The sequence below is a fragment of the Dermochelys coriacea genome, chromosome 11 (genome assembly GCF_009764565.3).
Source record: "Dermochelys coriacea isolate rDerCor1 chromosome 11, rDerCor1.pri.v4, whole genome shotgun sequence".
In the NCBI taxonomy this organism is placed as follows: Eukaryota; Metazoa; Chordata; order Testudines; family Dermochelyidae; genus Dermochelys; species Dermochelys coriacea.
In genome coordinates, this window is record NC_050078.2 from 35,166,914 (window position 1) to 35,190,601 (window position 23,688).

Here is a 23,688-nt window from a genome sequence, read left to right on the forward strand (position 1 = left end):
TCTTACTTCAGATTAAGTTGGTTTATTCTGGTTAACTTAAACCTGTTCCTAGTCATTTTAAACTAAATTCTTACTCAACTTAAACTAAATGAATGTAAGCCAGGTGTATACTGATTTGAATGTCCACACAGCCTTCAAACTAAATTTATTTTCCATTAATTTTAGCGTCTTAAAATGCTTTACAAATATTTCTAGGCCTCACCAGTACGTATTAATTATTATTAATATTATTATCCATTTTACATATGGAGAAAGTAAGTGAGGCATAGAAAGATTACTAAGTGTTTTTTCCATGGCCCCAAAAATTCCTGGAAAGATAACATACTTAAAATTAAACTTGAAATTAACTAATGAAAAGCCACAGTAAAAGAGAAACTCCCTGAAATAAGCCTCTGAAACAAAACTGGGTAAAAATATTTCTAGATCTAGAAACCAGCTTCTGTAAAAGTTAATGCAAGGAATGATTGAGCAGACCTCCTAGAGAAAAATCAGATTGCTTCCCCAAGATTAAAGATATATACATATTTCAAAAGAGAAGGACCCCCAGAAAAAAAGCTTACATCCAGCAGTATAATAAGTGCCTGCAGAAGAAACTTCCTCATTTCTGAAGTGAGTTGTCTAAGCTGATTAGAAGGTTAAGAAGCAAAACTGTATAAGTTAAATGTTTGCACAATAGGAAAGAATTATATACAAACAAAGGCTGCCTTGATTTATTAGTGTACAGGCATTCTTAAACAAAAAACTTGGTAGAAAACATAAGTAGTCTTACAGACAACAGAAATAAAAGGAGTACTTGTGGCACCTTAGAGACTAACAAATTTATTTGAGCGTAAGCTTTTGTGAGCTACAGCTCACTTCATCGGATGCATGCAGTGGAAAATACAGTCATGCATGCATCCGATGAAGTGAGCTGTAGCTCATGAAAGTTTATGCTCAAATAAATTTGTTAGTCTTTAAGGTGCCACAAGTACTCTTTTTCTTTTTGCAGATACAGACTAACATGGCTGCTACTTTGAAACAGACAACAGAGTGGAGAATGTCCCACTACAGTGCCCATCTTCAAAACACTGCCAGTTATGTATTAATACGGTACAGATATGGTTCCAAAATTCAACATGCCCGCAATATAACCACTGGTCACCCTAACAAAGGGAACTGGTGATGTGTCTTTACAAGGACAAATAAAGAAAAAAGACTAAGTTGAAAGGATTCTATTCACTGCTGCTAGTATCCTTATTTTTCACATTGCTGGTTGCTGAACTTGTTCCTGCATATGTGCTAGAAGCTATTAAACATCACATGCTAAATGGTCAGTTCTCATAATGGAGAGACGTAAATAGTGGTGTCCCCCAAGTGTCTGTTCTGGGCCCAGTCCTATTCAATATATTCATAAATGATCTGGAAAAAGGGGTAAACAGTGAGGTGGCAAAATTTGCAGATGATACAAAATTACTAAAGATAGTTAAGACCCAGGCAGACTGCAAAGAGCTACAAACAGATCTCTCAAAACTGACAGACTGGGCAACAAAATGGCAGATGAAATTTAATGTTGATAAATGCAAAGTAATGCACATTGGAAAGCATATTCCCAACTATACATATAAAATGATGGGGTCTAAATTAGCTGTTATCACTCAAGAAAGAGATCTTGGAGTCATTGTGGATAGTTCTCTGAAAACATCCACTCAATGTGCAGTGGCAGTCAAAAAAGTGAACAGAATGCTGGGAATAATTAAGAAAGGGATAGATAATAGGGCAGAAAATATCATAGTGCTTCTATATAAATCCATGGTACGCCCACACCTTGAATACTGTGTGCAGATGTGGTTGCCCCATCTCAAAAAAGATATATTGGAATTGGAAAAGGTTCAGAAAAGGGCAACAAAAACTATTAGGGGTATGGAACGGCTTCCGTATGAGGAAAGATTAATAAGACTGGGACTTTTCAGCTTGGAAAAGAGACGACTAAGGGGAGATATGATTGAGGTCTATAAAATCATGACTGGTGGAGAGAAAGTAGATATGAGGAGGAGTAAACAACACTTCCTTAACACAAGAACTAGGGGTCACCAAATGAAATGAATAGACAGCAGGTTTAAAACAAATAAAAGGAAGTATTTCTTCACACAGCGCACAGTCACCCTGTGGAACTCCTTGCCATAGGATGCCATAGGAAGGCCAAAACCATAACAGGGTTAAAAAAAAATCCTGTTTTTTCTGTAGTGGAGCACCTGAAAGCAATGTGCAATCTCTACAGCATAAGACCGTGTATTTTTCTTTTAATATATTAGATCTCAACTGTGTGCAACACTGTGTTAAGAGGACCTTAGAAGGTACAGACAAAATACTTTTTTAGATGTTTTAACATCTAGGTGGCAGTACAGTATAGACCAATCACCTACAAAGCTATTGGAGGCAGTTAGAAGTATAGTTGCTTTCAGGCAAAGGGAAGGAATATCCAAAATTGCATTTGATATATTTTATGTCAAGTCTTACTTAGGCATCAGAAAATGAGTGACAGTATGGATGAATTGTCTTGTTTCCTGGGACCTAGCAAAGAACTGCGTTCCCTTTGTTTCCCATTCACTTATTAGCTCTGCCTTCCTGCAGTCTGACTAGGCCACCTATATTTTCTTGTATGTATAAAAAGACATTATAATACAAGAAAAATCAATTTAAGGAACCTTACACTTAAAAGGATCCTCTTAAAATGCTGGTACTCTCTAGTAAATGTTAATACTATCTGTTCCCCACACACCCAATCAGTTTCCCATTACTGTATATTCCGTGTGTGTTTCAATTAACATAACTCATCTATTTGTATCTGGTGCTATACCTTCTATGTAGGGTTAGAATCATAGAATCTTAGAATATCAGGGTTGAAAGGGACCTCAGGAGGTCATCTAGTCCAACCCCCTGCTCAAAGCAGGACCAATCCCCAACTAAATCATCCCAGCCAGGGCTTTGTCAAGCCTGACCTTAAAAACTTCTAAAGAAGGAGATTCCACCACCTCCCTAGGTAACGCATTCCAGTGTTTCACCACCCTCCTAGTGAAAAAGTTTTTCCTAATATCCAACCTAAACCTCCCCCACTGCAACTTGAGACAATTACTCCTTGTTCTGTCATCTGCTACCACTGAGAACAGTCTAGATCCATCCTCTCTGGAACCCCCTTTCAGGTAGTTGAAAGCAGCTATCAAATCCCCCCTCATTTTTCTCTTCCGCAGACTAAACAATCCCAGTTCCCTCAGCCTCTCCTCATAAGTCATGTGTTCCAGTCCCCTAATAATTTTTGTTGCCCTCTGCTGGATGTTTTCCAATTTTTCCACATCCTTCTTGTAGTGTGGGGCCCAAAACTGGACACAGTACTCCAGATGAGGCCTACCAATGTCAAATAGAGGGGAACGATCACGTCCCTCAATCTGCTGGCAATGCCCCTACTTATACATCCCAAAATGCTAATCCCAAATCCCAAAATTGGCCTTCTTGGCAACAAGGGCACACTGTTGACTCATATCCAGCTTCTTGTCCAATGTAACCCCTAGGTCCTTTTCAGCAGAACTGCTGCCGAGCCATTCAGTCCCTAGTCTGTAGTGGTACATGGGATTCTTCTGTCCTAAGTGCAGGACTCTGCACTTGTCCTTGTTGAACCTCATCAGATTTCTTTTGGCCCAATCCTCTAATTTATCTAGGACTCTCTGTATCCTATCCCTACCCTCCAGCATATCATTATTTGATGAAAAAATAGCTTGCTCTCAGAGAATTTGCTGTTACTTCCCATGGTTGGGCATGACTGAACTTTAAATTAGGTATTCGTATTGAGAAATGGTCTACCATTATAAGTAATAGGAAACAGCCTAAGCATATCCAAAATTAACAAGATAATATAATTGATTATAGTCCTATTTCATTTCATAGTTCTTATTTAGTTTTCTTTGCCCTTTACCTTCTAATCCTACTCCTTTGTCATCTGTCTCTTCTAAATTTTAAGATCCCAGGTTTTCTTTTCTTCAGCTCTGTGCCTGTTCTCATCACCACATCCATCTGGTGGCTTTGTTCAGCTTCAGCAAATGGACCTACCCGGTTCCTAAGAATTCTTTCTGTTTAGGGGAACTTCTTGGGTGGTGAAGCAGCTCCTACACCTCCTAGGCCCAACCATGTAGCAGGTGTGGTTAAAGGAAAGTAGTTCACTGCTGGGCAACCCTATGCTCTGGCGATCTCTGGCTGCCAGAATGGCCACTGAGACTATGAGCATTCAGGCATTAATTAGAGCAGCCTGTGTATATCCGGTCCCTGGCTGTGTCCAGGATTGTGGGAATATAAAGATGGTCAAAGTAATCTTTCCTCCCATATTTTTGCCCCTTGGAATTGCCCACAGACATCTGGTAACAGAAAGGAGGTAGAGGGAGTTTCAAACTTAGCTGGCAGCTGTAGCAGACCAGGGAGAAGTGATGGAGGAGCCCCAGTTCCATCCCACAGATGGAGAGGTGGGTTTTTTTGTAGCAGAAAGGGAAGAGGATGAGGGGGGGTGTTCACACCAAATGGTGAGGTGCCATAACAGACTGAGGAGAATTGGAGGAGGGGGAGGTGCCCCTCCTTCCAGCCAGCCATAGCAGGCGTGTTAGAGTGGACGGGGGTGGGAGTTCCAAACCCAGCTCAGGATTGGGTGGGGTTCTAGGGGGAAGACTGGGGGTGGGATCCTCACCACATGGGTAGGGGGTTGAACCGAGGACCAGGACTGGTGGATCCCAGGGTGGTCTGTCAGTCTACCAAATGGCATGGTTCCTGGGGAAGTAAACACACCTAGTGGTGAAATAGCTGTGTTTGGGGGTGGCAGAGCCAACAGAGAATGAGTTAAAGCAATCAAGGTACTTACTTTCAGAATTGTTGCCATCGCACTACAATGCTTACAAAGTGCAGGGGGTTGTCCAGAGCCAGGACATTTGAACAAATGGATTGCAACGGGAGAGTGACACAGCTGGCTGGGGTGAGTGTGACCAGTGCCAGATGGAGGTTGCAGAGGCAAGGTGTGCAAGTGAGTCCCTTCCATCCAATGCTGCATCGGGTCTCTGTAGGGTGGACCTCGGTAGGATTCAGGGAACTTGCCCAATTTTCATCTTGGGGGGACCTATAGAGGGGGTAAGGGAGGATGGGGTAGTGGAACTAGCCAAAAGGCTACAAAGGGATCTGGGGCTGGGATGGAGCTGTGTCAGGGACGTCTTGGGTACATACACCTTCTACAGAAGCTAATGGCATTACACAGCTGTTGCAAGCTAGCCTTCAGTCATTGCAGCAGCCAGGAACTTCTATGGGTGAGGGGGCCAGAAGTGGTAATAATGGAAACTCAGCATGCACTCGAGTTTGGGAGACAGGTGATAGTCAGGTGGGGCAGCCTCCTCGCCAGGGCGTAGGAGCCCTTGATGGAGTGATTTATGAGCACCATACATCGCACCCACTGATAGGGAATGTGAACTCGTGAGGTAGAATTGCCACCCCAGGAGTGGCTGGGGGAAATAGGGCACTGAGGGTGCCCCAATGGTCAATCATGAGTGTGGGTATGCTGGGGTGGCTGACCCCCGATGGGAGTTCCTCTCCTCAGTACCACTAAAGATAACATTTTGAGAGGTGACTATGTTGGCATATTATTACTGTTGCACAGGGAGGTACTGACAGAGAGTAAGGTGGAGGAAAGCAAGCAGGCAACTGAGATGCCCAAGAAAAGCAAGAGTGTGGGAAAATTGGGAAGCTGCCCTCCTGACCTATGTGGGTGTTATTGCAGAGGTTTACCCAGGCAGAAGCCCAGCATTGCTCAAGAACAACCAGGCGGGCATATGTTTGGGGGCATGGCTTGGTTTCACTGTTTAGCTTGAGGGAAGCAGCACAAACTGGGATCTGGTGGGAAATATAAGATCGTACGCTGTGGTTAGAGTGGATGACACCACGGGGGCCTGGTTTCCACACTGACAGTGGCCTATTCATTCTGCACCAAGCCCATCAGAGGCCTGAGGCTTGTACTGATATTTGCTGGGCATTTAATGAAAGCAGGTGTTTTTGTAGCATCTGCAAATTTAAGCATGCTTATGAAATGTCCTGGGGGGGCGGGTCCATACAGCCACAGCAGTCAAGGAAGGCCACAGTGAGGAATGAGAATGGTGGTTAAGTCAGGTGACACCTGCAGACCCAGAGAGGTGGAAGCAGGGTATGGGGGCAAAGGCACAGGAAGGGGATGCGGGGTGAGCTGAAAGTGGGGGGGGGGCTGGACAAGAGCACCATGTCCAGTTACGCTGGAAGTGTTAATGGTGCTCCTTTGGAAGTGTCTTGACAAGACAGATGGGGCATATTTGGGTTTACTTTGAGGTTTGGGATCCTTGTTAGGGGGAAAGAAATCATGTGATGTACAAAAGTTTGAAGTCCTTTGTGGGAATGGGTCATACTGTAAAGAAAAAGATTAGGGCAGCAGTGCCATTCAATCACATACCTCTATAGAACTGGCTGGTTTCTCGCCTAGGCTTGGTCTCTAAGAAAGTGCTGGGTGAATATCGCTTAATTTACCAGCTGTCATATCCACATGATAGCTCAGTTAACAATGGCATAGACTCAGCATTTTGTTCTTATGTGCTTTGCCTCCTCTGATGAAGCTGTGTGCATGGTCAGGTCTTGTGGCTGAGGGGCACTGATGGCCAAGTGTGACAGTCAGTCTGCTTTTCGACTGCTGCCAGTGCATCCTTCTGACTTTAATCTTTTGTGTTTCTTTTTCAAAGAACAATTTTATTCTGACAAAGCAATGCCCACAGAATGTGCAATATCCTGTTCAGCATTTGAGAAATTTAACACAGTGCTTCACTGGGCAGTGATGTGGGAAGCTGGTTTATGGCAGGTAGTGCATTACCTAGATGACTTATTGTTCACAGGCAGGGCAAATTTGGACCAGTGTGTTAGCCTGATAGATGCCTTTCAGGCCCTGGATAAAAGATCAAGGGTAGCACTAGTGGAGTTAAAAACAGATGAACCTTAAACTGACCTACCTGGGGATTGAGCTAGACATACTGGTGGGTATATGGTGACTCCCTCAGAAGAAGCTTCGGGAGCTACAGGGCTTGATTAGAGGAGGAAGAGTGGCCAGGAAAGTTCCACTCTCTGAACTGCGATCTATTGTTGGACATCTTATTTTTGCCTGCTGGGTGGTAGCAGTGGAGTGGGCATTCTGTTCCTGGCTTGCAGAGGTCACGGGAGGCATAACTCAACCTAACCATTTTATAAGAGTTACTAGAGAGATGAAGGATGATTTGAGGGGGTAGCAGGGGTGGCAGAGGGACAGTTGCTGAGCCATTTTAATAGATTGTGGAGGGAGGAATGGATGCCTGAGACTGATTTAAAGATTCATTTGAATGCTTTGGGAAGTACAGGTTTTGGGGTATTTTACCAAGGCAGGTGGCACACCCAGCAATGGCCCTCCACCTGGATATTCTGGGATACTGCAGAATATAACATTTCTGGATTTTTTTCCCCATTTTGATTTTCAGTGGTCATTTGGGGAATGGAGTTTGCTAATAAAAGGCTGTGTTTCTGGTGTGACATCATGGCAGTAGTACATTATCAGTTGCCAGTCCTCCAGATCACGCAGTGTTATGAGTCTGGTGATGGCATTTGTACTGCAATGTTTAAGCTTTAACATCTGTTTCTCTTCCAGACATGTGCCTGGAGTTGACAATGGCATAGCAGATGCATTGTCTCATTGTCAGATAGACAGATTTCACAAGCTGGCACCAGGAGCCAGCAAGGAACCCAAACGGATGCTGCTAGCACTATGGAACCCTGGCAGATGTTGGCTGTCAGTATAACACAGAGATTGGTGGCTCCATAAAGATTGCAGAGCTATGAGAGAAGTGTTTAATGATTTTGTGCAATTTCAGGAATGGGAGGGCCTGTCTCCGGTATGGCCCATTACAGACGAATGGTTGCTGCACTACATGGTGTCGTTAGTAACCTGGCAACTGGTGTCACCTACCATTTCCACTCGCCTGTTGGCCCTTATGTTTGTCAGTAGGCTGAATGGTTACCTAGATCCTTGTAGTGGGTTTTTAGTTTGAAGGTTTCCAGTGGGGTGATTTTGAAGCACCGACCCTAGGGAGGATGCATGTCATCTCATCACTGTTAATATGCTTAGGGATCTGGTGTGGATCCTAGGGCCCTTATGTCATTGTGGATAAGAGGTAAGCTTGTTCAAGGCAGCTTTTCTGGTAGCATTTTTGGAGCTTTTTGAATCAGCAAACTGGTACCTGGGTCCTGTAGGGACTCTTTTGGCAGGGATTTGGAATTGGTGGTTATACAATGGAAGGGGCAATCGGTGGTAATAATCTTGAGGAGGTCAAAGATGGATCAAGGAGGCCAGGGTGAACCATTATTTTACAGGAGGGTGGTGAACCTGGGATCTGCCCTTTGGAGGCTGTGAGGGCATACATGGCAATAAGACCAGCAAGGGATTGGTTCTCTTGATTCACAGTTAAGGGGAGTCCTCTCACAATCTACCCCTTTGTTACAGTTTTAAGACAGGGACTGACAAGGTTGGGGCTTCCTGCACATGAATTTGGCTCCTATTCATTCAGGATTGGGGTGGCATCAGCAGTGGTGCAGCTGGGTCTAGAGACAAGTGCAATTCAGGCAAATGGGTGTTGGCATTCTGAAGCATACAGAATGTACATGAGACCTCAGGTGGGGCATCAGAACGCTTCCAAGTATACGTGCTGATGTATTAAAGACAGATAACAGGAACTGATGGCCAGAAATGTTTTCTGGGGGGAAGGACACTCCTTTTCTTACTACCACTCTATTTCCCCCCCCCGCCACCACCACCAATGTTACCTTCATAGCTACACTGGGGGAAAATTCAACCATCCTGTTTTATTATGATAATTAAAAATTGCGTTTGAAAACCAATAGTAAAGCAAAGAATATTCAAAACACTTAAAGACATACCCTGCATAAAATGGACACAGAATAGTATTGGAGGCTAGCAGACATAATTTGTATCACTATTACTGTACCTCCTGATGGGATTTTAATGGTAATATTTCTAGAAAAGTACAACTGTCTGTTGAAATGTACTATATGAAAAACAAAGGAAAAATGCAGCTTGGACTGTTTGTATTTAAAAGGAGGAAGAATAAAGGAAATATTTTTCATAAATATTGTAAATAATTTGCAATTCATTATAAGCAGGCCCCATTATAGGCATTCTGCTAGTTTTAAATGATGGGCAATAATCTCTCCACAGTAATACCCAAACAACACTATTGATTTCAGTGGGGTTGTACAAGTGTAACAGAGGGAAGAATTTAGTCCATTCTGTGCACTTACATCCAATTACTGTATTACCTACAAAACATTCTTCCTCAAATCTTAATGAACACATTATTTCAGGGTGCATCTCACAAAACAGGGATTGAAATCTCTTTTGCATTTGAAGTGACTTGCAGGTACTACAGCTATGTCATGCTTTCTGTAATTTTTAATCACAACATAATGAATGGCAGACAATGGGTGAGGTTTGGCGCTGGCTTTCCAAGAGGTGCAGCACAGAGGGCACAGCTAGGGGGAGGGATCAAAGGTAGCTTTAATCAGGAGCAATCCAGAATTGCTGTAGCGCTGTGCACTACAGTCCCTCTAATTCCCTGCAGTGCGGCTTGCAGGAGTGGGGAAGCAGCATAGGACCACTTAGCCACTTCTATGCTGTACTTAGATTGGGGGAGATCTCCCCTGGGCACTTGCAATGATGTTCCGGCCCCTCCTTACCTTCTATCCAGAAAGAGTTGGGCAGGTTATTTTCCAGTCAGAGGACTGAGGTTCCAAGTCCCTTTATCACATTAAGTGTAATGCTAAAGGCAATTTTCTAAGTGTTAATGGACCAACCAGACTATGGGGACAATAATAATGCTCACTGCCAGAACATGTTCTAGCTCACTAAGAGCAGGTGCTAGCATGGATCTGCTCTGGGGAATCTGTCAGTAAGAGCTGAATGTGTTAGAGGAAACTTTTCAGGGAATGACTGCATGAAGTGAAGGTGAGCAAATTCATGCAGGTTCTGCAGAAAATGGGCCATGAAAGCTACACGGTAGAGCTCTACCAGAACCAGAGTTTTTTGTTTTGGGAAGTGGTTCAATTTCAAATTTCTTCTGCTCCATAAAGAAACAGACCAAAAAAAAATTCAAAGTATTTCAATATATATCATTTGAATTTCAACTTTTTTTCATTTTATATATCATTTTATAATATAAATTGAAAAAAATAAGTCATTTTGAAAGGAAAAATTGAAAAATTCTGTTCCAAAAAGGTTGACATGGAATATTCTGACCTTACCAAAACTTTTATTTTCAATTTTCATTTTAAAATGAATTTTCATCAAAGGTGAGGCATTTCCATGAAATGTTTCACTTTTGATGAATCAGGATTTTCCCTCAGAGAAACATTGCACTCGAAAATTTCTGACCAGCTCTATTACATAGAGAGAAGTTTCCTCCAACTCTCCAGCAACTGGATCCCTGCTACACCCATAAGCCAGCTTCATAGGGTAGTGGCCTGGATAGAAGGGAGAGGAATAGGGAGCAATCATTCTATTGCAGCATATTCCACTCTTGAAAAGACATAACTGGTGGCCGATGCTTCTGAGCAGAAGCACTCTTTATTACATATTGTGTGTTCTCTAGTCAGAGGGGTCACAAGATCACTGCTGTGGTGGAGTATCCATAATGCTGGATCAAGGAGTGGATATAATGTGGAGGCAATAGGGAACACCAAGTAAGGCTTCAGATTTGCCGTGTCATTATTATCTTTTGTTAAGGATATCTGACCTGCATGCACCATTGATATTGAAGGAGGATGGTGTGGAACCATGGCTCCTCAAGTACCTTTGTGTGCATTTCCATTTGGGAAGGGGAGCATAGAGCTCCCCAAAATACAATAATAATTGAGTAGTAGAAACAAAGGGTTTTGTTGTTGTTTTACTAGAACCCTCCTTTCCAGTCACATAATACACTCTCTCTGAGGAATAGCAACTACACTTATTTATCCAACATGGTTCAGGCCGAAATACTCTGCCAGAAGAATACATTAAAACTGTTGTAAAGTAAAACATGTCATTATGCATATAGCCCAGTGCTGTTTCAGCAATACATTGAGTTGCTATATATGAACCCTAACTGTGGAACTGATTGGGACTCTGATTTCTTAGCCTATAAAGGTTTGAACTAACAATATTCATGGACTCCTAGGAGTTAGAGAGACTAAAAACCTATTAGATTATCCATTGCATCTTTCTATTTGAGCAGGTTTGCTCTCTACAGTGTATGTCCTATTGCTTTGAAGTCTGGTTTTAAATGTGTCAAGCAATGGGGATTCCATTGCCTCCTTTGCACTGCCATTTCACAGTCTAATAGCCCTCACAGTTAGGAATAAACAAATGATTCCCAATGAATACTTTTATTTGATGAACTTAACCTCTTTTTTGTGTTCACAGGCAATCTGCAAGTGGTTCATGATTTCTCATATGTATTTGATGTACATCTTTAAAATGTTTTACTTTATGGATTGTTTTTATCTCCTGAGTAGATAAGCATGCAGGTACTTCTGGTTTGAATACGTGTGCATGCAAATTTAAAATTTAATTTCTGGGAATACTTGTGCATTCAGCTATTAAATTAACTTTCCATGAATATTTCCGTAAAATTCAAATGTTTGCAAATGAAAACATAAAGGCACGTGAGAATGACCAATGTAAATTAATGTAGGGTTTTATCCTTGTACCACCAAAATCAATGGGTGAGTTGCCATCAACTTCACTGGGCACAAAATCAAGCCCTTAAAGATTTGAATGAATTTTAATGGATTTTTTTTTGGCATTACACACTCAGCTCTAGTTAGGAAGTGTTTCCTGAGATTTAGTTTAAATTTGCCTAGATTTATGGTAGGGTACCGACTCTTAATAGATGTAGGATATTTGGGGATAATGTTGTGGTTTTGGTCGGGTTTGTTTTTCAACTTTAGTTCATATTTTTGATCACTTTTTGCTGAAATGTGTCAAACTGAAATACATTATTTTAGCAATAAGTCAAATTTGACACGCTTGTAGTGGAAACCTGTAACTAAAAAGTTATATATGTTAAAATTCTATCACAGTTATAGGAGCGGTAAGTATTGTCAATAGTAGCAAATTCTCTTTGCAATTAGGTCTATTGATATATTTTTAATTCATAATATCTGAAATTATAACTCGGATGAAACTGTTCTGCAATGAAAATAACAGCAATATATGATACCTTTCTCTCCCCTTCCCTCCTCCGCTCGCCCCCCACTTACGGTTTACAAGTCTGGCTGGCAATATTGGGTTGAACTTCTCGAGAGACTCCGCATTCTCATCATCTGTTACATACTCAAAGTTAATAATAAACATCATAGCTACTCCTTCTTGATTTTTCACTGGGATTATGTGGGTGTTGCAAATGAAGGTGGACCCTAAGAAGGGAGAAAAAGAAAGGAAGTTTATGTAAGTCAAAGAAATCTGCATAGTTTCTTTTTTTCTTTCACCAATAACTCCAGTAATGTCAAAAATTCCGCAGATTGTTTCTTTTGCTCACCAAAATGAAGCATTTTTTATTTAAATAAGGCCATTTTTGGCACAGATGAAATGTAAGTGTCTTCTAATTGCTTATCACATGAACTTGTTAGGTAAGGAAAAGACTTCTTAGGTAAGTTGCCACTTTCTTTTGGTGCACTGGTTTTTATTCACTGGAAATGCTTTGAATATAAACACACAGCATCACATTGTGGAGGTATTCAGTATCAAATGCCACAGGCAAGCTACCCCATCAATGCTTATTGTAGAACACAAAGCCACATTCACTTCCTAAATGTCAGGGGTTCTTGAAGCTTTTTGGTTTGGATACAATAGAGAAAATCACTCATTAAACATTTATGTGTATAAATATATAGCTATTCTTATTTTTGTTCTTATTGTTTTGGGGTCTACACAATGGCATTTTGATTTTTGCATTAAAAATTATGTTAATGGAAACAAGTCCTTTGTTTTAAACTTGATCATACTCATTGGTGATTCACATTCTATCATCAAACACATCTCCAAACCTTTATAACCAAGATTTTCTAACTTGAGTAACTGATGTTAGGCATCCAAATCCATGGTGACAGACCTAATTTAAGTGGCCTGAATTTCAGAGATGCTGACCACCACAACTCTTACTGAAGTCAAGTATGATTGCTTAGCACTTCTGAAATTCAGAGCCCTTTTACATATGTGCCTTAGTAGGGATTTAAAAGTTTTGTTCTATGTTCATCATTATAATTTTCCTTGGAAAATTGATATTTGACAAAGTCATTAGCTTCTCTCTAATTCCTGGTGTTACATTAGTGGAATGCACTGATTTGAACAATAATGTGATTGCTGTAAGAAATAAGATAATATTCTCCTAAAAGCTTCACACAAATACAACTGTGAGCAAGTGTCTTCCCAAGATGAGCAGGAACATCATCTGTAATTGATCCGTTTGAATGTAATAATCACCGAAATTCGACATGCAGTGTAATTTTTTAAGGACACATCCTGATCTCGGTCCCACCTCAATAAATCAGAAGTATCTCCATTGAAAAAAGAAATACTCAAGATTTACACCATTGTAACTGAAATCAGAACCTGGACCCTAATATTTAAGGTAACATTTACTATAATGTGGTATTTAAGGCAGCTGGAGCTATGGATAAAAATGGACATGCTGCCCCTTCAAGTTTTGCAGCTGTACCTTCAATCCATTTAATAAAACAGTGGCACTTGCTATAGTTTCCATGGTAACAAAGGGGATGACTTTAGTAAACAGAAAATAAGCAATTTAAGACTGTTCCATGAGAGTTATAAATAGAAGTGCTGCAGGCCAAGCATTGCAACATAGACTGGTTAAAGGGAGAGTCTGAAGAGAGGCTAGAAATAACCGTTATGTTTTCAGCTAATTAAGCAAAATACATATTGACTTTTAACACTTAAAATGACATTTTTTTGATTCATTTGGAAAGACATTGTTACTTTCCATCCATAGCTTGTTATTTTGAATTTTTCAGCATGTGGATTCTGTTGTGACATGCAGATTTACTAATCAAATGATGATCCTGCAACCTGCCACTTCCTGCCTCTCATGGAAAAATCAAAGGGCAGGAGATTATTTTGGGAGAAAACTCACATGGATTTGAAGAATGCTGAACTCCAGTGGATCAAATGTTTATGGTTTTGGGAAACAAGGATGACAGTGACCAACAGAGTTGACTAAACACATGCTCAAGGCTACCTTTTGCACTCAAGGGAGTTTTAGTTTTTGACATGTCTTCCCACAGCACGAAGTATTAATGCTATTTCACATTTATGGAGAACATTTCACTCCCAAGCATGTATAAATGATATGTACACCATAAGTAGTAATTCACCTCTGTGGAGAAATACAGCACAAGAATATGATAGAAATTGAATAATACTGTAGCCAAAGGAAATTGCAGGGAGAATTTAGGAACACAAAGCGGGAGAGATCCTTAGCTGGTGTAAATCAACATAGCTCCAATGAAGTTGATGGAGCTATATCATTTACACCCATAGAGTATTTGGTCCAATGAATTTAACCAGGCTAGAATTTGTCTAACACACCAGGGCTTTTAATAAGTGCCAGGAGATATTTAATGACTATATGTGATCAGAGTCTGCATTTTACATCTCATCCAAGAGATAGCACCTGCAGCAGCACTCCACCTTTAAGGGAAAGGTGCCAGCTAACAAATTCCCTAACACTGCTTCCTGTACCATATAGGTGTTGCTTCAAGGCAGGGACTTGCATAGTCTGTGATTCCACTGGAATATACACGTGTTGCCAATTTGGTTGTGTTTAAACCTTATAATGTGAATCAAATATAAGACGACACTGTGATCTCTGCCTGAGTCTGCAGGCAGCCTGAAAGATAGCTCTGAGAGGTGTGAACTACCTCCATTCATCTAACTAGGGAGTTAACTCTGAAAACTAAGGAAAACAATGTGGAAATTTAAATGTCTAAATAGTTCATGGATGATCATTTTAGTGGAAACATCCAGGTAATATGTTTATTCCACAAATCCAATCTACCTCTCAAACCTTTTTGAGTACCAGACTCTATCTCTGCCCTTCACCCAGTTGCCAAAACATCTAGCTAACCTGTGACAGCTTCTACAATGCAACTAAGTATGATCGATACAAAAATTAGCAGCACACTGAAAACTGAAATAGACTAAAATAAACCGAAGTTAATATCAAAATAAATATGACAGAGATTATTGTATTGATTGTACTATCACCAAAAACATCCATTCTCTAATTTAAATAAAGTTGCCTCAGAATTTACACTTTGTTGTACTGGACTACTGCAGGAAATCTTAAAGTAGAATTTCGACTCAGTTTGCTGATCATTAGTGAAGGCCTTGCTTCCAGAGCCACCTTACCAAACCAAACCTCTTCTAGTTTATGAGGTCTGACAGCCTCAGAGCACAAGGGGCTATGGTACCAGCTAAGCAGCATAATTCACACTTAAGTAACATTTTGTTATGATGTCAATATCACAAAAGCTAGATTATTTGTATCCAAATGAAAATAAGTAAAGTAAGAATAAGACAAAAGGCAACTATGACTATAAAACACCAGGGTAAAGAGATAAATACTTTGTTGGGGAAAAAAGTAGCTGATGCTCTAATGAAGCTGACAGTAATGAAGGAAGTAATAAGTAACTTGTTTATAAACAATATAATTCAATATTTTCACTCTTAGTCATTCAATTACTTGTCATGGCACTCAGCATGGTTTCCGTGTTTGTCCTCTTTATTGAAACATTCTGAAAGTAGGAAATGCCTCTGATGAGCAATACAAATTTTAATGAAGTTTCTGGAATTTGCAATTCTTATCTGTAGCCACTGAGGAAGCAGAAGATGTGTAATCAGAATAATTATTAAAATTACACCTTTATTAACAAATTGATTAAATATCCAAGTGGTATTTGAAATTAGATTAGTGTGCTGGAAGACCAAAGCTTCACTGTCTCAGCTTTTAAAAGAATATTATTGAGGAATTGTCATGAAATATAAACATTTACTTTATCATTGAAAACAATTCTAAGTATATATAGTTAAAATTATTACTGTGATGGACGCTATATGAGTAGATTGAGAGACACTGGAGAAAAGTTGGAAATGTCCTTGGCAGTATGAATTCCATGTTTAGAAAAGCTCTTTCTAAACAGTAGCCCAATGTCTCCTTCTGCTTATTCCTGAATTTAAGTCAAAATCATGGGTGTATGACATTGTATTTAAATCAGCCCACACTCTGCTGTGGAAATTAATTTGATGTTAGAAATCCAGCATTATGATTTCATAACAGGATCCTAGGGAGAAGATGGGCTAGAATGGAGCAATCCCTTCCTGAAATACTGTGACCCAGAGACCCCTTAGCAAAAGGTCCCATGTTCATTGCAAATAACTCTCACCTCAAACCTAACAAACTCACAATGCCAAACATGTCTTACAGAATATTTATCCATAAAGAGTAACATATAAGGTATCTACCAAAAGCTCATAAATTATACAGATTCAGAATCACCGTGAGATATATGTATGGAGAATAGTTAAGAGAAAAGCTATTATACTGAAAGTATTCTTTATGGACTTGAAGTAGAATTTAGTCCCCAGGAGGTAGTATGTCTCAGTGGTGACCCATTCAAGAAAAAGGGAGTTGTTACCCCTCTCTAGTCAGCTGTTGAAGTAATGCAAGGTTCTGTTGTCTACCCTTGGCCCATCCTAAAACAGTGAATGGAAAACCGTCAAAGACAATTTCAAATGATAGACACTACTTGGAGGTGAAAGAGAACATTACAGCAGGCAAGAGATCATTCTGAATAAAGACAGACTGTTCCAGTATAAAGAGTAAAGGGAAAGGGACTCTGGATCTATTCATGGTGGAAATCCATTAAAGAGTAGGAGGCTTTTATGAATGTTTGGATCCTGGTTCTTGTGAAACCAACCAGTTCTGTAACTGACTGAACTTGAGGGGAAGGGGGGGAACCTACTTTATTAGATAGGAGAGGTAACTATTGATAAGTGTAGACACAGTTGGTGTTTTATAATTTTGTTTAGTATTGTAACCAGTTGTTTCCACCACTTTCTCTCATTTTTAGATAAAGCTTTATTCTTTCTTAACTAAGCCTTTGGTTTTTTTTTATCATAACTGCTGTGTGGTTTACAGGAGTGGTGGCTAAAGGAAAATTGATAAACTGGGGTCCACTGAATCTTTGGATGCAGAGCACCTGCAATTTCTGAGAGTAGCCAGTGTCAGGGGCTGGATATCACAAAGGAATGGTCTAAAGGAACTTGGGTTCACCTCTTGTTGTCCTGCAAGGTGAAGATAAGGCTGGCATAGCCCAAACGATAGTGCTTGAGTGACTGAAAGACTGGAAATGACTCCCTCTCACTGGAGGCAGGGGATAACAGGGTAACTTACAGTCCTGAGTGCTCTGAGAACTGTCACAAAGACACACGTCATTACTGAAAAATAATTAATCTGCTTGCTTTGCACCACACTGGTGATGCACAAAGCATACTGATGAATCTGGCCCATTAAAATCTCTGTCCCTTTCAGATGACTTTAAATCAGCTTTATATGAAAGATTTCGTCAGTATGTAGAGCCCTATTTATCAATCTTTCAGATAAAGCCACACTCATTCATTCACATGATAGTAGCTACTTTTAGCATTTGCAAGTGAACTAATGGCAACAATAACACAATAGTCAGTGCATTTTGAATCATAAAACTGTCTCCATTCTCACATGCAAGAGTGTGACCAGCCACCTTTTGAAAAATGACATACCCCAAACAGCTATTTTAATTCAGCTTGCCTGAGACTGAGATTTTCACAGACCATTACATGTGCCAGGCTCACAGAATCTCTGAAAAATGAGAGATTGCGGCATTTAAGTAATTGTCCTAATCCTGCAGGAAACAAGAATTTCACTAGTGGGAGACACCGCCTTGATTATTGGGACACCCATTATGTCATTTGAAAGGGTTCATCACTGTTGCTTGAAAGTAGGTGACCATTTTTATCAGGCCTCCCAACTTCTGCATTTCACTGAACATCAGGAGAAATTCTGCCCATTGAAGTCAATGACAGTTTTGCCATTGAGTTCAGTGGGTTAGGATTTCACCCATCATGCTTTGAAATCAGTTTTGTCTCCCTGTGCTGCATTTTTGATTTCTCAGGCAATTTCTTACATCTGCTGCTGCTCGGGCAGCTGAGAAGGGAGACAGTAAAATAGTGGTTTGCAGAGCTGAGCAAATCATTGATGTTTTGGCTTAATGGACCAACCAAATAAAGAAAAAAATTAATTTGGGGTCAAATGAAATGGTTTGTCTTTCTGGCTTGTTTAATTGTTTGTGTGGTTTTTATTCCCCTCTCCCCCCTCCCTTTTTTTTTTTTAAATCTAGCTGCATTTCTAAAGGGAACATCCTTTTGCAATGAAAAATCAAAACACTTCCATACAAGAATGTCAGAAGGAAACATTTTGACTTTTTCTAAATTGTTTCAGCTGAAACTAGACACCAAATTTGACCTGACTCCACAAATAGTTTCAGTCGCCCTGAAGCTGCATTTTTCAGCTAATAAATGATTGTCCAAAAAATGTTGCCCAGCTCTGTTTGTATTATTCCTCCTGTGTGTGCATGACAATGTGTCCATACACTAACTACACCCACTCCAATGCCTTCAAACACAGAGAGGAGCTATGACCCCCTCCTGCTGTAGCTGCTGTGGCCTTCAACCCCTGGAAAACCCAGAGTGGCTGCTGTCCAATCCACATAGCTGCACCTTCCTGGCCTGAAGGTGCTGATGAGAGATGTGCAAGGAAGGAGCAAATGGAAAGAGCAAACATAGGGGAAAGTAAGTGGACTGTCTGTGAGAGAGTGGAGGCAGACAGTGCTGTAGTGTTAGACAAATCATTTCCAGAATCAGCTTCATCTTTATCTCTGAATAAAGATATGAATGAAACACTTGAGTGACTGTTTCAGGAGGAAAAATCCAAGCAATTATAGAACATAAATCCTTTACGATAATACAGAGAATGGGGAAGGTGTGGCGGGGAGTGTAAGGGGGAGGGGCAGGGTGGGAAAAGGGAAGGCTGCATGTTCTTTCCTGAAATGTTCACTCTATTGTTTTGGCCTCAAGAAACATACTCAAAACGCATGCCCTCAAGGAGATGGAAACTCGGGGGTTGGCGGTGGGGGGGGGGAAGAATCTATTAATTAAAGATTATTTTAAGCTTTTAAAATCAATTATAAATTACTTGCAACAAAACATGAGTATTTCACATTTCAGTCCCTTGTACTTTTTTGTTCACGTCACTCATTAGCGGGTTTAAAGTTTGGGCATTACTGTTGTTCAGGCAAACCAACCAGAATGAATGAAACAACTTTAATTTCTAGCTTCCATGAGCCTCAGTTGTAGCTGCAACTATCTACAGTGTTTATTTGTTTGGCATGAATCTCACCATTTATGGCACCGTTTGTCTATCTAGCTAGAGAGGGCCTGGACAATTGAGATTCAGCTTGAGAATATATGCCTGGTACTGCACACAGAATGAAGAATACGTATGGGTACATTTGTCTCTCTCTGCATAATAATTTGTCCTTTTTTTTAAAGAGACACTCCTTATTTGTTGCCTAATGTCCCCTCTCCCACATAAAATCAATATAGGATATACTATTGTTACATACTTCTACAACAGTAGTGCAAATAATCATACTCTATTGTAAAAAATTATGCTTTGTGTTAATAAGATTTTGCCATGAATAAAAAACGAAGGTGCCGTCCTTTAAAATATATATTCTGTCCTGCATTTATCCTACAGCTCTCCTTCATTTCCCTGAAATGTGTGTGGTCATCTTAGCTGCCTATGCTACCTCCTTTCATATGTCTCCATATTATTTACTTTAGTATTACACACTTATTTCTTTTCCATTTTGTAGTATATGTACACTTTACTTAAAGCAAACAATACTGGTGATCAGCAATCCAGCATGGGTTACATTATTTATTAACTAAAGCACGGTTAATGAAACAGAGATTTCCATGAACAGGATTTTCCATCTGCTTTCATTTTCAAATCACCACCGGGGCACTTAAGCAGGGAGGAGTTTGGCTGGCTGGCAGGGAGAAGAGGGCAATGTTTTCTGGCTTGGGGAAGGAGGGAAGAGTTAAAGCTGCTGGAAAGAGCAGTCAGTGTGGAAAATGATTCAACACCTAGGAATGTGGGGTTTAAAAAGGTCAGTTGGGCCTGGCCCTCCCTTCTTTACTCAGAGCAGCCAAGCTAATGGCTGGCACCTCCTTGTGGTGAACATTCAGTGCAGGCACTCCATAAATTAAGGCACAAAAGAATGAAAAAATGGCTTGGAAAAGGAATTAAGGAGAGGCGCTTGGTAACTGAGCAAGCTGGGGGCAGTTGGGGACTCTTATGACTGGTACGGCAGGGAGCCAATCCCCACATCATTATAGTCCACCTTAACCCCCTCCTATGTGGGGGCATGGTCAGTAAGATCCTGGCAAGGGAATTGCTGGAGGGACCGGGACGAAAAGGGTGGGGGGGGAGGGGGAGGAACGAGCTGGTGAAAGCCCCCCAAGCCCCTTTACCCAGAGCTGATTGGAAGTAGTAAGGTCCCAGCAAGGGAATTGCTGGAGGGACTTGGATAAATGGGGGGCAGGGGGAAGCTGTGGAAGCCCCCACCCCCACCCCAGAATTGGTTGGAATTGGTAAGGTCCCAGCAGTGAATCTGCTTGAGGGACATACATTTTGCACCGGCACTGCGTTAGTCCCAGACATCTGTCAATAATAAAGTTGCGGCCTGATTAAACCCATATCTAATGTCTCCTGTCATTCTTTCGGCATAGCCAGACAACTAATGGCTGGCTAGGAGCCTGTGAGGGATATACTACATAACAGATATATTTTATTCTGAACATTTCCACAGTGAGTTACACATGTTCACATCTCCCCTCTATGATATTCTGTCCATGATAGTCTCCTGATGAAAACTGTTCAAGGTTGCAAAGAGCATTTTGCACATTCTTGGCTCATATAGTTCCCAAAATAGTAAACAATCATGAAAAGGCATGGAGAGTTGAATTGTGAAAGATCTGCACTTGTGATTATACTAAATGTATATGCAATATTTTTCTTTATAATAATGTCCATACATTTTTCCTTATGATAATGTCCATACTATTCATACATGAACATAAATACAAGACCTTTTGGTTCTAATCTTAATACCCATATCTTTTACCAGAGAAGGATACAGGACCATGGCAGACAATGGGTTAAAACCTTGCTTCAGCAGCCAGATGCTACTGCAGAGCTGCCAAGATTGCAGTGAAATAAAGACACCTGACAATGTGACTGCTTGTCATTTACTAACAGGGCTAGTGAAGAAGCATGTTCTGCAAAAAAGCCCCGCCTTCTCAGAGAGGGGCTATAAAGAGAGCAAAGGTGCAGCTGATTAAAACAAACCAACCAACCAACCCACCCACCCAAAAGAACAATCATCTAGAAAATGGGTGTTCTATCTTATGTGATCTCTGAGAGCGACGGCTGGGGGGAAAAACCCATTTACTTTGTGCTTCGAGCTCAGATTCTAGCTGAGGAAAAAACTTTCTATTTTGATGGTTTAGGCTAAGGGTCAGGAATCAGGACACTTATTGTTTGTCCTGAAACATTTGTAAATGAACTATATCTCCCTGATGCTTGAAGTCTACTCAAGCTTTGCCAAGCTTCTGCTGGCTTTTGCTGTATGCTATCATGTCAGTGATGTTCTTCTAATATTTAAACAAAGGCTGCTTGTTAAAAAAAAAAGGGGGGGGGGATTGTTCCTTAGTCTGTGATAAACTGAGTGGGGGAGAGTGCTCCCCTAGAATAGTAAGGGACTGAAATATATTACCATTTTGTGTTCTCGTTCAAACAAAAGTGATTTCTCAAAAAGCAAGGCAGGAGGCAACATCACTTTGCAAACAAACTTTAGTGCCCTGGCTGGAGATGTTTATAGCCTGTTGCTGAAGGGATGAAAGCTCTGTAACCTAGGGTGAAATCTGAGGATATCCTCTCTGAAAAATGCCCTCGTAAACATGTGACAGTTGGCGCTATCTGGCCATTTCCAAAGTAAAAAAAAAATTATGCTTTTCAGTAGCATATTATGAACCCCATAGTTGAGTAACTTCACCTAGTGATAATTTAGTAGTATCCAGAGATCAGGAAAATTACTCCAATTTCCTGTAACCCCATTCAGTCTGCTGATAGCATTAGAACAAGAGGCTCTCCAGAAGCTTGCCAGCCTATCTCATTATTACTTACAGGAAAATTAGTGAAACATTTCCACCACTGGTAAGAAGCAGTCTTCCTCTAGAAAATTTCCCCATCTCTCAGTGAAACAAATTCAGAACATTGGGCAAGAACACTGGAGCTAACTATGATTCAGAAATGCCTGTGTGAAAGAAAGATCTAACAAACCTATATGTCAGTAACTGCTTTTTGCCCTTTTGTTCTCGGGGTTCAGTTTGCTCCTATAGATCTTCTGAGCCAGCTGAGTTTTGAACACTCTGCTCAAAATATGTCAAAAATTTGGCCTTCAAATACAAGATGCCTATGTCTTTTTTCTGGATTCTCCTTACACTGCAACACACTGGAAACAGGAGGAACCTCTGAGAATAAGAATCCTTTTGCACTTGTATAGTGCATCCCTTCCAAGAACCTCAAAAAACACAACACACAATAATTAAGCCACACTAGTCTGCTGCAAAGTATGTAAGTATTACTCTGCTCATTTTACATGTGGTCAGAGTGCAGCACAGAGAAACTAAATGACTTGTCCAATGTGACACTGCAGGTCAACGAAAAAACCAAGCACAGAACCCAGAAGTCTAGGCTTTAACTGCTACACCACAGTCCCACTCTATCAAAATGTGTATAATTTGTTTCCACACACAACTTCTGGGAATGGGCTATATAACTCCCATCATTTTAACCTATGCAATTGTGGCTGTGACTTTACATAATCATTTTCCAGCTCCAGTTTACTGGAGCTACCTTGTGTGGCAAGAATGGGGAATTCACAAGTTTCCATTAAACTGCTGCAGATGGATCTGTATGACTGTCTCTTTTAAAAGATTCATTGCCGAGGAGCAACTAAAAATAGCTGGCAGGTTGAAATGTATTATGTCCCTCTTCATTCCAGGAGTTATATTTGAGGGGGGATGGGGAAAGAGAGGAAGATATATTTGGCTGGTATTTATTAGGGAACTTACAATGATTTAATGGGCCCTGCTCCTCTTGACAGTTCACTGCACCCTCCATATCAAATAGATAGTCAGTTTATTACTGATGTGACTGCTGATACTAACACTTCTGATTTACATGACTGCTGTAGAGAGTGTAAGGCATATGCATACAGTGTTGGAGGGGGGATACATTTTGAGTTAGCCAACTATAAAATTAATCCCCTGTAGACTGTGGATCTCCCAGCAATTGTTTAGCAGTCTGAGAAGTACCAGCATTCTTAAGACTTTATTTTCTTTTACATTTATTC

General features: G+C 40.6%; 1 protein-coding gene across 1 annotated transcript in view; it reads right to left on the reverse strand.

Moving 5' to 3' along the window:
* The window catches only part of KCNH7 (potassium voltage-gated channel subfamily H member 7), a 338,644-nt gene that overhangs the window by 136,341 nt on the left and 178,615 nt on the right, over positions 1-23,688 (reverse strand). The window contains 1 exon segment of the mRNA XM_043505208.1: positions 12,352-12,507. Coding sequence (XP_043361143.1) covers positions 12,352-12,507 — 156 coding nt within the window.